This window comes from Ylistrum balloti, unplaced genomic scaffold, assembly GCF_031769215.1.
Source record: "Ylistrum balloti isolate Yb309-2 unplaced genomic scaffold, AGI_CSIRO_Ybal_v1 Utg371016, whole genome shotgun sequence".
NCBI classification, from domain to species: Eukaryota; Metazoa; Mollusca; class Bivalvia; order Pectinida; family Pectinidae; genus Ylistrum; species Ylistrum balloti.
Window position 1 is genome coordinate 284,127 of NW_026782565.1, and position 14,508 is coordinate 298,634.

Below are 14,508 nucleotides of genomic sequence, written 5' to 3' on the forward strand. Positions count from 1 at the left end.
TTGGTTGAGTGTCAGCCAAGTAAGCCAGAGATCACAGGTTTGAATCCTAGCTGAGACATTGAAATAAATAAGGACCTCTGTTACACATGTATATCCATATATTATTAAATGTGCGTCCTCTTGATAATGTTACGCTAACTGTTAAACAGTGTCCATTTCATTTTATTTATTTACCAGATGGAGGTGCCAGTGAATGTGATGAATGACAGAGATTCAAGAAGTAGGTGTAACGACGTATGTCACATAATGATCTAGATTTACAAACGAGTCCGATTATTACCTGAGTAAAAATCACTCAAATTCAATATATTCTATTTACAGTGTAATAGCCAACTACTACCCTGCATTAGATGTATAGTGGGTCCACATCAAAGCGATCTGCTGAACAGTTGAATGGGTTATATTAGTAGCAGTGATCAGTGTCAACAAATCGATTAGGCAAACTTCCGGCACCATTTCATTACCTCCATATCGCGTACCTACACCATTCATGAGATTAAAAATTATATCATTTATTCAGATAGAACTTTCCAATAATTATTATCTAAAAAAAATAAAGCAAGACTAAAACATTTTACCTCTCATTCCAGACTTGTTCGGCCATGTTGTTTGTATGTATCGAAGGCCAAGAAAAGAACCGAAACGTCTGATTGGTCAAGCTTGACCTCTTTTGGGGTCAATTTAAAAACGAGGTTGGCAACACGTGGGTTATTTTCAACATGGCTGATGATAAACAAGATATGTCGGACGATTCTGCTGAAGAAATGGATGTCGCTAGCGATGAAAGCGATGGCGAGGACACAATGGAAGAACATACCGAAGAAAGCAAAGTGTATTTACCTGGCGAAACGTTGAAAGACGGCGAACAATTAGTCTGTGATGAATCTGCATATGTCATGTACCACCAAGCACAGACAGGTGCTCTAGTCTTCTTCTTTTCAATAATACTTATGTTGTAATGTTTTCTGCATGGAGACTTTTGATCTTGTGCAGGCATGCCATCAATGTTGATTTACATGAAGGGAAAGCAATATTTCTGTTAAAAAATGGATTTTTAAAAATATTGTTGCCAGAGACAGTAATGCATGAAAGCATCCTTGGTGCATTAGTTTCGGACCCCTTAACAATCATTTAAATGACTTGATATGTGTTTATACTATTAGATTTATTTAAAGAGTACAATATTTTTCTTAAGAAAAGATATTCATGAATAAGACTTCAAATTTCTCATCTGAAATTATTGACATGTGTATTGGACATGTGCCTGCGCTTCCGTTTCTGATGACATCACTAAAACACAGAGATGCTTGAGTTAGCTTAGAGTGATCCAGAAGTGCACATGTTTTACATAAAATCATCATCTGAATGGGAACTTGATTTTGATGACAAAAACATCAAAGTAAAATAATGGTGCAAAAATGGTTGTCATCTGTGGTGATGTGTGCACCTTTCTAAAGGGTTCAATTCAAGGTTTTATTGTGTAATCCCTTTTTTTTTCAAATGAGCCATATTTTCTTGGTCTACAACTCGCTATTTAAATTAAATCAGAATTGAGTCGTCAAGTGTGATCATTCATAAATCTTCATTTTTTCAAGATATTCAAGTTTGAACTTCCATAGCCAAAAAATTATGAGAAGCTGCATCCTGTTTGTTAAACAACAAAACAACAAACAACAATACATCGGCATCCGAGGATGTTTGATAGGTTATTTCATCATATCTGAAAGGATGTTTGACTTATAAAAATTTCTATTTGGAAAAAATACACAAATTTGCCAATGAAATATATACTCTTAATATTTTATGGTGAATGGTTTAAATCACAAATTTTAATTCTTTCTGGAAGCTTGACATGGCAACAACCCAAATTATCCAGGTGCAAGGTCACAAAGGTCAATAATTTTTGTGATACAGCTCAACAAAATGGCTGTTCCGAAGTACAGAACGGTCCGGAACCGATGTCCAGATGATATTTTGATGTGGAAAATAGATATGTCATGAGCCTTTAATGAATTGACATCTTTAATCTAACAAAGTATTAAATCAGTTTTAAAATTGCATTGACATTAACATTAGAATAAGATTTGTACTGTCATAACAAATGGATATAGATTTGAAGTAAATGATAGGTGATTGTAGGTGATTGTATATCATTGTTATACATGTACATCACAGGAATCTACTGTAGAGTGAGGATGCACAAGTTTGGTACATATTTGTATGCATTTCTATTGTATTTCTTTTGAAATGATAAAGATGTCTGACATGGTTGGATGTGCAAACACTCCGTAATATGCAAGTACATAACCTGTTAAGGGCCGCCATATAACTGCATGGGTGTTGTTATCAACCAGTGTTTACCTCCTGTTTGAAGATGAAAGGAAGCATAATTTTGCACACCCATCTACCCTTACCCTATGCCAGCCCTTCCCTAAACATACTTAACATAAGATATACCGGTAATGTTAATTTTATAAAATGGTTAATGAAATTTTGAAAGTGCAAAGTACTTGCATTATTTACATATTTTTTACTATTCAGTATTCTTTGCTGTACAGGACAGCACATTAATTTTTACTTGTGTCACATGGAAATCATAACCAGATTATAAATCAATTTCCATACCCATATCTTGAAGACTAAATTTTAAAATAACCAATTAGCCCATTGTTTTTCTTAATAAAATTTGTATCACTACAGGGCTTACACTGATATAACAACTGCATTGCTGTTATCAACCATAGAAAATAATGAGTTTCTGGAGGAATAGTTTGTTCATTGAAACTAGGAGAGTTAGGATGTTCAGAAAGATGGTAGAGGAGACAGAATATAATGGTTCATGCAGCGAGGGTACATATCATTGTATAATAAAATTGTTCAAACTTTAGAAATCAAAGACAAGAGATTCCTGAAGGATCGTGGCCACAAACATCACATGCGCTTTATTGCTTCTGATCCTTTTCAAAATAATGGGAGCATATACCTGGTATATGAAATTTTAGAAAGATGCACTCATTATCCACAGATTCATTACAAGGAGAGGTCGCCATGGTCTAGCCTATTTTTGTATTGTTCTTGGTCACAGATTTGTGTATTTGATTATCAACCTTGTAACAATTTAAATATTGAGATAGGTGACAGTGATGTTGTAACTAGGTTTGGAGTTTCCCTAACTGAAGAGATCATTGTGTATAAAAGAAAATGTAAACTGAAGATGTTAAAAAGTAGGAGTAAATGTACATTTATTTAGATTGAAATTTTGGTACATTTTGTTTTATCAACAGGAGCTCCTTGCCTTAGCTTTGACATTTTGTGTGACTCCCTTGGGGACAAAAGGGAAAGCTTCCCACTGACCTGCTACACTGTTAGTGGAACTCAGGGGGAAAGAGGTCACACTAACCATGTCATTGTGATGAAAATGAACAACCTTCATCGCACATCCAAAGAACAAAAACCTGACACAGAAGAAGAAAGTGACGAGGAAAGTGATGATGATGACGATGATGAAAAAAAACCTGAATTAGAAACAGCTTTGATTCAACATACTGGTTGTGTTAACAGAATAAGAGTAAGTCTTTACTGGTACCACTGTAACAATCAGGTTTGTTCATAGTATATATATGTTTTTCATTAGTCTTATTTCAAATATTTATTTCACAACCACAACATAAAAAAAATTAGTTCTGTCAGTATCTTAAATCAGATTTGTGGTTTTATTGGTAAGTTGTTATGTATTTCAGGCCACTAATATTGGTGATAAGTCCATAGCAGCATCCTGGTCTGAAGTGGGAAAGGTGTACATCTGGGACCTGACTCGGCCGCTCCAGGCAGTAAATGACTCCAATATAATGGCAGTATACACACGCAATGAGGAGTCGCCTCCCCCTGTCTTCTCCTTCAGTGGTCACCAAACAGAGGGATATGCAGTAGACTGGTCCCCAACAACTCCAGGTATAAAGGAAATGTCATTGTATGATTTTGACTCTTCAGTGTTTTTAGGTCATCTGACCCGAAGGGTGTCATATAGCTAAACATTGATGAGAATGTTAAGAAAAGGTAGCCAACAAAGTGTTACTATTTTTCTACCTTGTCAGCTTCTTAGTAAGATTCATTCAAAGTTGAAAAAATAACCCTTCTCCCTGCTGAAAGTCTTTGTAGTCAGATGACCATTAAGACCCATAGGCATCTTGTTTGACAAAAGCAGTTTGGCATCACTATTTCTGTAAAAGTACAATGATAGATTTGTTTTTCAAATTTCATATAGATAGGTTCTCATTGGTCCCTAGCTATGCTCTTTTATTGGTCCAACTTATCAGAAAAAAACAAACAAAATGTCTGTGATTGCAATTTCTTGAGAAGTACTGAATCAATCTTTCTCATATTTCATATATAGGTTCCTCATGGTCCCTGGTTGTACCATTTGATTTTTAGTAATTAGAAAAATAAAATTGCTTATAGGCAGCTTTCATGGGCTTTGACACAGGAAGTTTGTTATCACAAGAGAAGCACAGGATGGATCATCCTCAAATTGTATATGTATGTTCCGATTAGAACCCACTGGTGCTCTGATGATTTTACGACTGATCAAAACCATCTTGGATATAGAAAGTTGAAGTTTGGTATAGCTGTTTCTTGTTTAGTTTTACACTTTGTCCATTGTTGTGCATTGTCTTTTATTTATTTATCTCTAATTCTTGAGAAGTGTTTGATGGATTGTTCATTCATGTTTAGACTTTTTTTTGTATTTGTTGTGCAAAAACCAAATGGTTGACAGGTGGCCATCTTGTATTTGGACATCTTAAGTTAATTGTCAAGAAGTACCTGAATGATGATTCTCAAATTTTACTTGTTGGTTTGATTAATTAGATTGATTTAATTCGTTAAGGCAGCAAATAGTCAAGAATTAATAAGAGGAAAGAAGAGAAAGCATTGGAGAGATTCACTTACCTAGAAACTGTAACCAATAAAGATCCCCACCTGGGATCTCTTGTCATTAACAGGTATTTGATCAATTTTAAAGTTTTGTCACTAATGTTAGAAAAATACTGCATAATTCAGATTCATTTGAAGATTATATTTATGAGAAAGAAGAGATATATTGTTAATCGGACGGTCATTAAGTGACTGAAGATTTTGTAGATTGGGTGTTTTATTGCAGGACGCTTGGCCACAGGAGACTGTACTAAGAATATACATGTCTGGAACCCTCAACAAGGTGGTACTTGGCATGTGGATCAGCGGCCCTTCAAAGGCCACACCTCCTCAGTGGAGGACATACAGTGGTCACCAAATGAAGCAAATGTAAGTACTGACTTACCCTAGTGAGCTTGTTCTTTATTTATTACATGTACAAACATAGCAAGTTTACATGTAAGTTTGTTTAGCGAACTGCATAGGTTATTTGTAATACTGGGACAAGTCTTTTTCCTGCATTAGGAGAATTTAATCACCTAAATTAGCAAGTTACTGAAAATCTATTTAATCTTCAAAGTTAACATAGGCTAGTTCAATGCAAAGATCTTGTTAGCCCACCATCATCAGATGGTGGGCTATTCAAATCGCCCTTCTTGTTATCACTATTTCTGGAAAAGTGCTGGATGATTTGATATTCTTATTACTTCTTCACAAACATAATCCAGCTTTCCTGAGGAGCTCAAAGATTAAGTATCAAATCTTTTATTGTTGCATTTTGAAATAATTAATATCTTGTTGTAGGTATTTGCTTCATGCTCAGTAGACAAATCTGTGCGTGTATGGGATGCCAGACAGTCACCATCAAAAGCTTGTATGCTGACAGCTAGTGACGCTCATGACCGTGATGTCAATGTTATTCATTGGAACAGGAATGAACCTTTCATTTTATCAGGAGGTGATGATGGAATGATTAAAGTGTGGGATCTACGTTTGTTCCAGGTAGGTTGTGTAGATAACAGGTGTATAATTATTACAGTTATCTGTGATTCTGCCATCAACTCCTTATGTTTTTGTATTAACACCCCATCTTTTTACACCAACTGTCAATCTTTTTACTCAGACATCAACCCTCTAGCCTTTCACTCTAGCATCAACTCCAAATCCTTTTTTCTCAGACATCAACTCCCAATGTTTTTATTTCAGACACATATCATTTTACTCTGGCATCAACTCCTTATCTTTTTACTTGCTCATCAACTCCCTATCCTTTTACTCAGACACCAACTGTCAATCTTTTTACTCGGACATCAACCCTCTAGCCTTTCACTCTAGCATCAACTCCAAATCCTTTTTTCTCAGACATCAACTCCCAATGTTTTTATTTCAGACACATATCATTTTACTCTGGCATCAACTCCTTATCTTTTTACTTGCTCATCAACTCCCTATCCTTTTACTCAGACACCAACTGTCAATCTTTTTACTCGGACATCAACCCTCTAGCTTTTCACTCTAGCATCAACTCTAAATCCTTTTTCTCAGACATCAACTGTCAATCTTTTTATTTCAGACATTACCTCCTAATCTTTTTACTGTGACATCAACTCCTAATCTTTTTACTCTGACATCAACTCCTAATCTTTTTACTGTGACATCAACTCCTAATCTTTTTACTCTGGCATCAACTCCTAATCTTTTTACTCTGGCATCAACTCCTAATCTTTTTACTCTGGCATCAACTCCTAATCTTTTTACTCTAGCATCAACTCCTAATCTTTTTACTGTGACATCAACTCCTAATCTTTTTACTGTGACATCAACTCCTAATCTTTTTACTCTGGCATCAACTCCTAATCTTTTTACTGTGGCATCAACTCCTAATCTTTTTACTCTGGCATCAACTCCTAATCTTTTTACTTGCTCATCAACTCCCTATCCTTTTACTCAGACACCAACCATCTTTTTACTGTCAATCTTTTTACTCGGACATCAACCCTCTAGCTTTTCACTCTACATCAACTCCAAATCCTCAGACATTTCAGACATTACCTCCTAATCTTTTTACTGTGACATCAACTCCTTATCTTTTTACTCTGGCATCACTTCCTAATCTTTTTACTGTGACATCAACTCCTAATCTTTTTACTCTGGCATCAACTCCTAATCTTTTTACTGTGACATCAACTCCTAATCTTTTTACTGTGACATCAACTCCTAATCTTTTTACTCTAGCATCAACTCCTAATCTTTTTACTGTGACATCAACTCCTAATCTTTTTACTGTGACATCAACTCCTAATCTTTTTACTGAGAAATCAACTCCTAATTTTTACTGTGACAGCAACTCCTAATCTTTTTACTCTGGCATCAACTCCTAATCTTTTTACTCTGACATCAACTCCTAATCTTTTTACTGTGACATCAACTCCTAATCTTTTTACTGTGACATCAACTCCTAATCTTTTTACTGTGACATCAACTCCTAATCTTTTTACTCTGGCATCAACTCCTAATCTTTTTACTCTGGCATCAACTCCTAATCTTTTTACTCTGGCATCAACTCCTAATCTTTTTACTCTGGCATCAACTCCTTATCTTTTTACTCTGGCATCAACTCCTTATCTTTTTACTTGCTCATCAACTCCCTATCCTTTTACTCAGACACCAACTGTCAATCTTTTTACTCGGACATCAACCCTCTAGCTTTTTACTCTAGCATCAACTCCTAATCTTTTTACTCTAGCATCAACTCCTAATCTTTTTACTGTGACATCAACTCCTAATCTTTTTACTCTGGCATCAACTCCTAATCTTTTTACTCTGGCATCAACTCCTAATCTTTTTACTCTGGCATCAACTCCTAATCTTTTTACTCTGGCATCAACTCCTAATCTTTTTACTCTGGCATCAACTCCTAATCTTTTTACTCTGGCATCAACTCCTAATCTTTTTACTCTGGCATCAACTCCTAATCTTTTTACTCTGGCATCAACTCCTAATCTTTTTACTCTGGCATCAACTCCTAATCTTTTTACTCTGGCATCAACTCCTAATCTTTTTACTCTGGCATCAACTCCTAATCTTTTTACTCTGGCATCAACTCCTAATCTTTTTACTCTGGCATCAACTCCTAATCTTTTTACTCTGGCATCAACTCCTAATCTTTTTACTCTGGCATCAATCAACTCCTAATCTTTTTACTGTGACATCAACTCCTAATCTTTTTACTGTGACATCAACTCCTAATCCTGGCATCAACTCCTAATCTTTTTACTCTGGCATCAACTCCTAATCTTTTTACTCTGGCATCAACTCCTAATCTTTTTACTCTGGCATCAACTCCTAATCTTTTTACTGTGACATCAACTCCTAATCTTTTTACTGTGACATCAACTCCTAATCTTTTTACTGTGACATCAACTCCTAATCTTTTTTTTACTTTTTACTGTGACATCAACTCCTAATCTTTTTACTGTGACATCAACTCCTAATCTTTTTACTGTGACATCAACTCCTAATCTTTTTACTGTGACATCAACTCCTAATCTTTTTACTGTGACATCAACTCCTAATCTTTTTACTGTGACATCAACTCCTAATCTTTTTACTGTGACATCAACTCCTAATCTTTTTACTGTGACATCAACTCCTAATCTTTTTACTCTAGCATCAACTCCTAATCTTTTTACTGTGACATCAACTCCTAATCTTTTTACTGTGACATCAACTCCTAATCTTTTTACTCTGGCATCAACTCCTAATCTTTTTACTGTGACATCAACTCAACTCCTAATCTTTTTACTCTGGCATCAACTCCTAATCTTTTTACTCTGGCATCAACTCCTAATCTTTTTACTCTGGCATCAACTCCTAATCTTTTTACTCTGGCATCAACTCCTAATCTTTTTTTTACTGACATCAACTCCTAATCATCAACTCCTAATCTTTTTACTCTGGCATCAACTCCTAATCTTTTTACTGTGACATCAACTCCTAATCTTTTTACTGTGACATCAACTCCTAATCTTTTTACTCTGGCATCAACTCCTAATCTTTTTACTCTGCATCATCAACTCCTAATCTTTTTACTCTAGCATCAACTCCTAATCTTTTTACTCTGGCATCAACTCCTAATCTTTTTACTGTGACATCAACTCCTAATCTTTTTACTGTGACATCAACTCCTAATCTCAACTCCTAATTGGCATCAACTCCTAATCTTTTTACTGTGACATCAACTCCTAATCTTTTTACTGTGACATCAACTCCTAATCTTTTTACTGTGACATCAACTCCTAATCTTTTTACTCTGGCATCAACTCCTAATCTTTTTACTCTGTCATCAACTCCTAATCTTTTTACTCTGACATCAACTCCTAATCTTTTTACTCTGGCATCAACTCCTAATCTTTTTACTGTGACATCAACTCCTAATCTTTTTACTGTGACATCAACTCCTAATCTTTTTACTCTGGCATCAACTCCTAATCTTTTTACTGTGACATCAACTCCTAATCTTTTTACTGTGACATCAACTCCTAATCTTTTTACTGTGACATCAACTCCTAATCTTTTTTTTTATCTGTGCATCAACTCCTAAACTCTGGCATCAACTCCTAATCTTTTTACTGTGACATCAACTCCTAATCTTTTTACTCTGGCATCAACTCCTAATCTTTTTACTGTGACATCAACTCCTAATCTTTTTACTGTGACATCAACTCCTAATCTTTTTACTCTGGCATCAACTCCTAATCTTTTTACTGTGACATCAACTCCTAATCTTTTTACTCTGGCATCAACTCCTAATCTTTTTACTGTGACATCAACTCCTAATCTTTTTACTCTGGCATCAACTCCTAATCTTTTTACTCTGGCATCAACTCCTAATCTTTTTACTGTGACATCAACTCCTAATCTTTTTACTCTGGCATCAACTCCTAATCTTTTTACTGTGACATCAACTCCTAATCTTTTTACTGTGACATCAACTCCTAATCTTTTTACTCTGACATCAACTCCTAATCTTTTTACTGTGACATCAACTCCTAATCTTTTTACTGTGACATCAACTCCTAATCTTTTTATCTTTTTCTGGCATCAACTCCTAATCTTTTTACTGTGACATCAACTCCTAACTCCTAATCTTTTTCTTTTTATCTTTTTCTGTGACATCAACTCCTAATCTTTTTACTCTGGCATCAACTCCTAATCTTTTTACTGTGACATCAACTCCTAATCTTTTTACTCTGGCATCAACTCCTAATCTTTTTACTCTAGCATCAACTCCTAATCTTTTTACTGTGACATCAACACTCCATCTTCTTACATGCTCTTCTCTGCATGCCATTAAATCACTTGTAGTACTGTAGACAAAGTATGATCAACATTGCAGTCTTATGGTGTACTTTTTGCATACAAATCTCCTATGATTTTTGTTTATAATGCTACGTCCTTGTTTGGGAATTATTTTTTTGATGTGTTACCTCAAACAGTATTCAAACTTAAATTCAGTAAACAATATATATAAAATTCAAGAATATATTAGCTTATATATTTAATTTATGCAAAAACTGTGTTGTGTACAATGTATCACTACAGATTTACCTCCCTTGTCTTTTAACAGAGTGGCAAGTTTGTTGCTGCCTTCAAGCACCACACAGCACCAATAACATCATTGGAGTGGAACCCAAATGACAGTTCTGTGTTTGCTGCATCAGGCTCGGATGATCAGATCACAGTGTGGGATCTGGGTGTAGAAAAGGACAGTATAGAACAGCAAGACAGTGAGCCAGATGTACCTCCACAACTCTTATTTATACACCAGGGACAGACAGACATTAAAGAGCTTCACTGGCACCCCCAGTTACCCGGCGTTATGATCAGCACAGCTCACAGTGGATTCAATGTGTTTAGGACTATCAGTGTGTAGTGTGGCATCACACAGTTTTCAAAGCATTAGTGGAATACTATGGAACATCTGAAAGTGTATTTTTCATTAGTGTTGCATTTCTAGATGATGTGAATGGTGACATCTATGTACAAGGATATAACCTCAAGATGAAGGATGGAGCATCAATGCCAGGGATTCCGAGGATTTAGATTATAGTGGTTTACATGTTTCAGTTGGCTAGGCCAACCATCTTCTGAACAAATCTACATTGAAAATCGGAAAGCTTAAGTGTAAATTACGGTTCATGAAGTTGATTGTTCTTATCATGTGATATACAATTGTGAAGAGTTACAAAGAATTAACCTCACAGAGGGTTTGTTATTTTTACAGTCAAAGATGCCATATATGCTATACACAGATATAGTTCTGTCTCTCAGATAATAGGGTAGTTCATCTAGACAAAAGATAGAGTTCAGGACCAAAGTGGAGTCCTCGTGTACATACTTGTAGTGTTCATAACTATACCATGTTGGTTCAGTGATATGAGTGTCCGACTGGAGTCAGTGTCACTCAGAGCCAGGTCTTCTTCTAAGCTGGTGGTAATGGCTTTTTTGTAATCAGTTGTGTCTTGTACTATACGGAAATTAGCTTTTTCCGATTGGTTGATAGTGCAGGCCTCTGATAGTGGGGTCCATTTTTTAAGGTTCTTGGCTTCAGACTGGATTATAAACAACAGCTATTGCCATTCGTAAAGAGTATTCCAGTCGTAAACCTCCTTCCAAAACGTAATTTTTACTTTAGCCTCTTATTTATTTACTTCAGCTAAACTTCTGCCATGGACTTAACCACACCTAAATCCAGAAAATTCATTGTGTGGTGTGTGTTACACCACTCATCCAGACGAACTCACAGTTTTATAATATTTTCTTTGACAAATCCACTTCCACTTGAATACTATTGAGGTTCCTACATGTCATACTCACTTGTAACTGTTTCGAATTCAACAACTAACACTACCTTCAGATACAAGGCACCAGTATGGGGACCATTTGAGCTCCGAACTATGACTTTCACCATACCAACCCTTCTCCCCTCTTGTGTGGTGGTGTTGCATTGATAATATTTTCTTTATCTGGACCCATGGCAGCGAGTCATTAGACTCCTTCATGGGTAGCCTCAATGACTTTCACCATACCATCAAGTTCACCCACGAGGCCAGCGAATCACAGATCCCTTTTCTAGACACCACTGTTTACAAACTGGATGATGGCACCCTCCAAACATTGTTGTATACCAAACCGACTGATGCACACCTAAACTACGGTTTATGTCATCCAAAACATCAAATCCGAAGTATACCCTTCAGCCAAGTTCTCAGAATCTGTCGGATTTGCAGTACCCTTTAAGAATATGATAAACATTGCAGTGACCTACAAGGCTATTTTAGGGCCAGTGAGTATCCTAATTATCTATTATCTCAAGCTATCAACAAAGCAGGAAACCTCCCTAGAATGCCATTACTGAGCCAGGATAAGGCCGCTGGTCATCCTAAAATCCCATTCATCATTGCATACAACCCTGCCAACCCTCCACTAAAAAGAAATATAGATCTGCATATAGGTCTATTAACACAACCACATTTGGACAATCCCATGTCACTCCATCGTATCACCGTAGCACACCACAGAGCTCCTTGCCTCAAAGACTTATTGGTCAGAGCTGCCGTCAACTGATCTACCATCAAACCTGGTTGCCGTCCTTGCGGTAAACCATGCCAGACCTGCTCATATATGTTGGACACACTCACTTTCAGCAGTAATATTACCAAAGAATCTTTCAGAATTTATCACAGTCTCAATTGCGAGTGTTTTATTTACTCCAGTGCCAGAAATGTAACATACCGTAGAATATGTTGGACAAACTTCCAATTCTATCCGTCAGAGAATGTATGGTCACTTTACTGACATACATAGCGCCAATCAGTACAAACCTGTTTCCTGTCATTTGACGTCAAATAACCACAATATTGACGACATCAAAGTTATTGTTATTGCCACAACAACAGCTAACGTCAACATCCATCTCAGAACGGAAGAAATGTGGATTTCCACTCTCAAAACGATGGAACCATCCGGTCTCAATCTTCAACATGGCTAAGAGGAAAATTACAGCACGGAAGTGACAACCTCTTATCGTTAACAAGCTTGGCCAAAACATGTAAACCAATAAAATCTAAATCCACGGAATCCCTGGCATTGATGCTCCATCCTTCATCTTGTTAGTACATATTGTCTATGGAGCTCTGCTAGAATACTCCTGTATCCACCTAGGATTCCTGCACCGACATATCTATTGATCAGTACCACCTACGGGACTTTGGACCCCTCCACCCCTTTTTTTAGTTTTATTCTTTTTTAAGGATTCAACTTGTTTAATGATTTAGACAGTAAAGGTAAATCTATTATTGGTGCACACCTGAATAATTTTCCATTGATATCTTTTCTAATCTAAATGGCTACTAATCTCATCCACTTAATACATGAAATCTAAATGTGTATTTATATTATTAGAGGAGAATTAGCTTTGATCTGATACTACTGTATCAAAATCAAGGTTGTTGTGGTGGAAAAGGGGGATCTTCACAGTTGGTTTTCTTTTGAAAGATTTTTCAACTTTTAAAATACTTCGATTTCTGTAATAATTCTGCTTTTTTTCATTTCAGAATATTGTATTGTCATGACTTTACCAACAAATGGAATTGGGCAACAGGCATTGCCAAAAAAGCCCTCTCCTTGCTAATCAAATATACACATCAGTCAAATAATGAATGAATACTTAATACCAACAGTTTTAGTGGTAATAATATCACTCGATGACTGGGACAATCAGTCCCAAAGTCAACTGGAATGGAAGGCAGCAAAGGCAAATTGCCCATACATATTCATGGTCCTTTGCTGAGTCCATACAGATAACAAGCAGACAAAAACCTGACACAACAATGTATGAACAGAACATTTACTTAAAAAAGATGTCAGGTACCAGTAATAAATCTCTGAATCGTCTCAAGAATGGAATTATTTGTTACTGCATCAAGCTCATGGCAACCACTTAATTATGCTTAGAGGAATACAATCGCTCAGTTCAGAAAGAGAAGGAAAATGGAATTGTCTTTGATTAGTGAAAAGGGGACAATGAAGAAAGAAGTGAGAACAATCTTCAACTGGATGACTACAGACAGGACTATTTATTGAATGGAAACTAAACAAGTTTGTGTTCAAGTTATTTCTTCAGTGACATCAAGTTATATTAATTTTCCTGTCTCCATTAACTTTAAAAAAATGAAGTGCATGTGTGTTCAGCATTGTTACAGGTTGAAATAAAACATCTTTTTTATTGCACTAATGACGACATTGTTAGAAACAGACATGATTGGTTATTCCATTCAGACATAATTTTTGGAAAAACCTGGTAGTTTATATTTGAGTTCTTGCTAGTGGAAAAATAAAGAGTCTTAAGAGGCTGTTGATCAGTATTACTATTAATGTAAGGTTGAATTGAATAATAATCATGAGCTGGGCATATTTTGTTAAAAATCTTGAAAGAAATAAAATAAACCAGTGAGTTTTGGAGGAATAGGCTTATCATGTATGTGTGGTTACCTCAACCAATAGACTCGGGATCAAGTCTTCAATGAATACTAA

At 36.0% G+C, this 14,508-nt stretch overlaps 1 protein-coding gene across 1 annotated transcript; it reads left to right on the top strand.

The window, feature by feature from the left end:
• The first annotated feature begins 719 nt into the window (after nt 1-719).
• On the top strand, nt 720-11,174 carry LOC132560123 (glutamate-rich WD repeat-containing protein 1-like). The gene is made up of 6 exons (XM_060224772.1): nt 720-918; nt 3,285-3,568; nt 3,741-3,951; nt 5,159-5,301; nt 5,716-5,913; nt 10,541-11,174. The coding sequence occupies exons 1-6, from the start codon at nt 720-722 to the stop codon at nt 10,844-10,846; spliced, it is 1,341 nt and encodes a 446-aa protein (XP_060080755.1). The 3' UTR covers nt 10,847-11,174.
• The last annotated feature ends 3,334 nt before the right edge of the window (nt 11,175-14,508 follow it).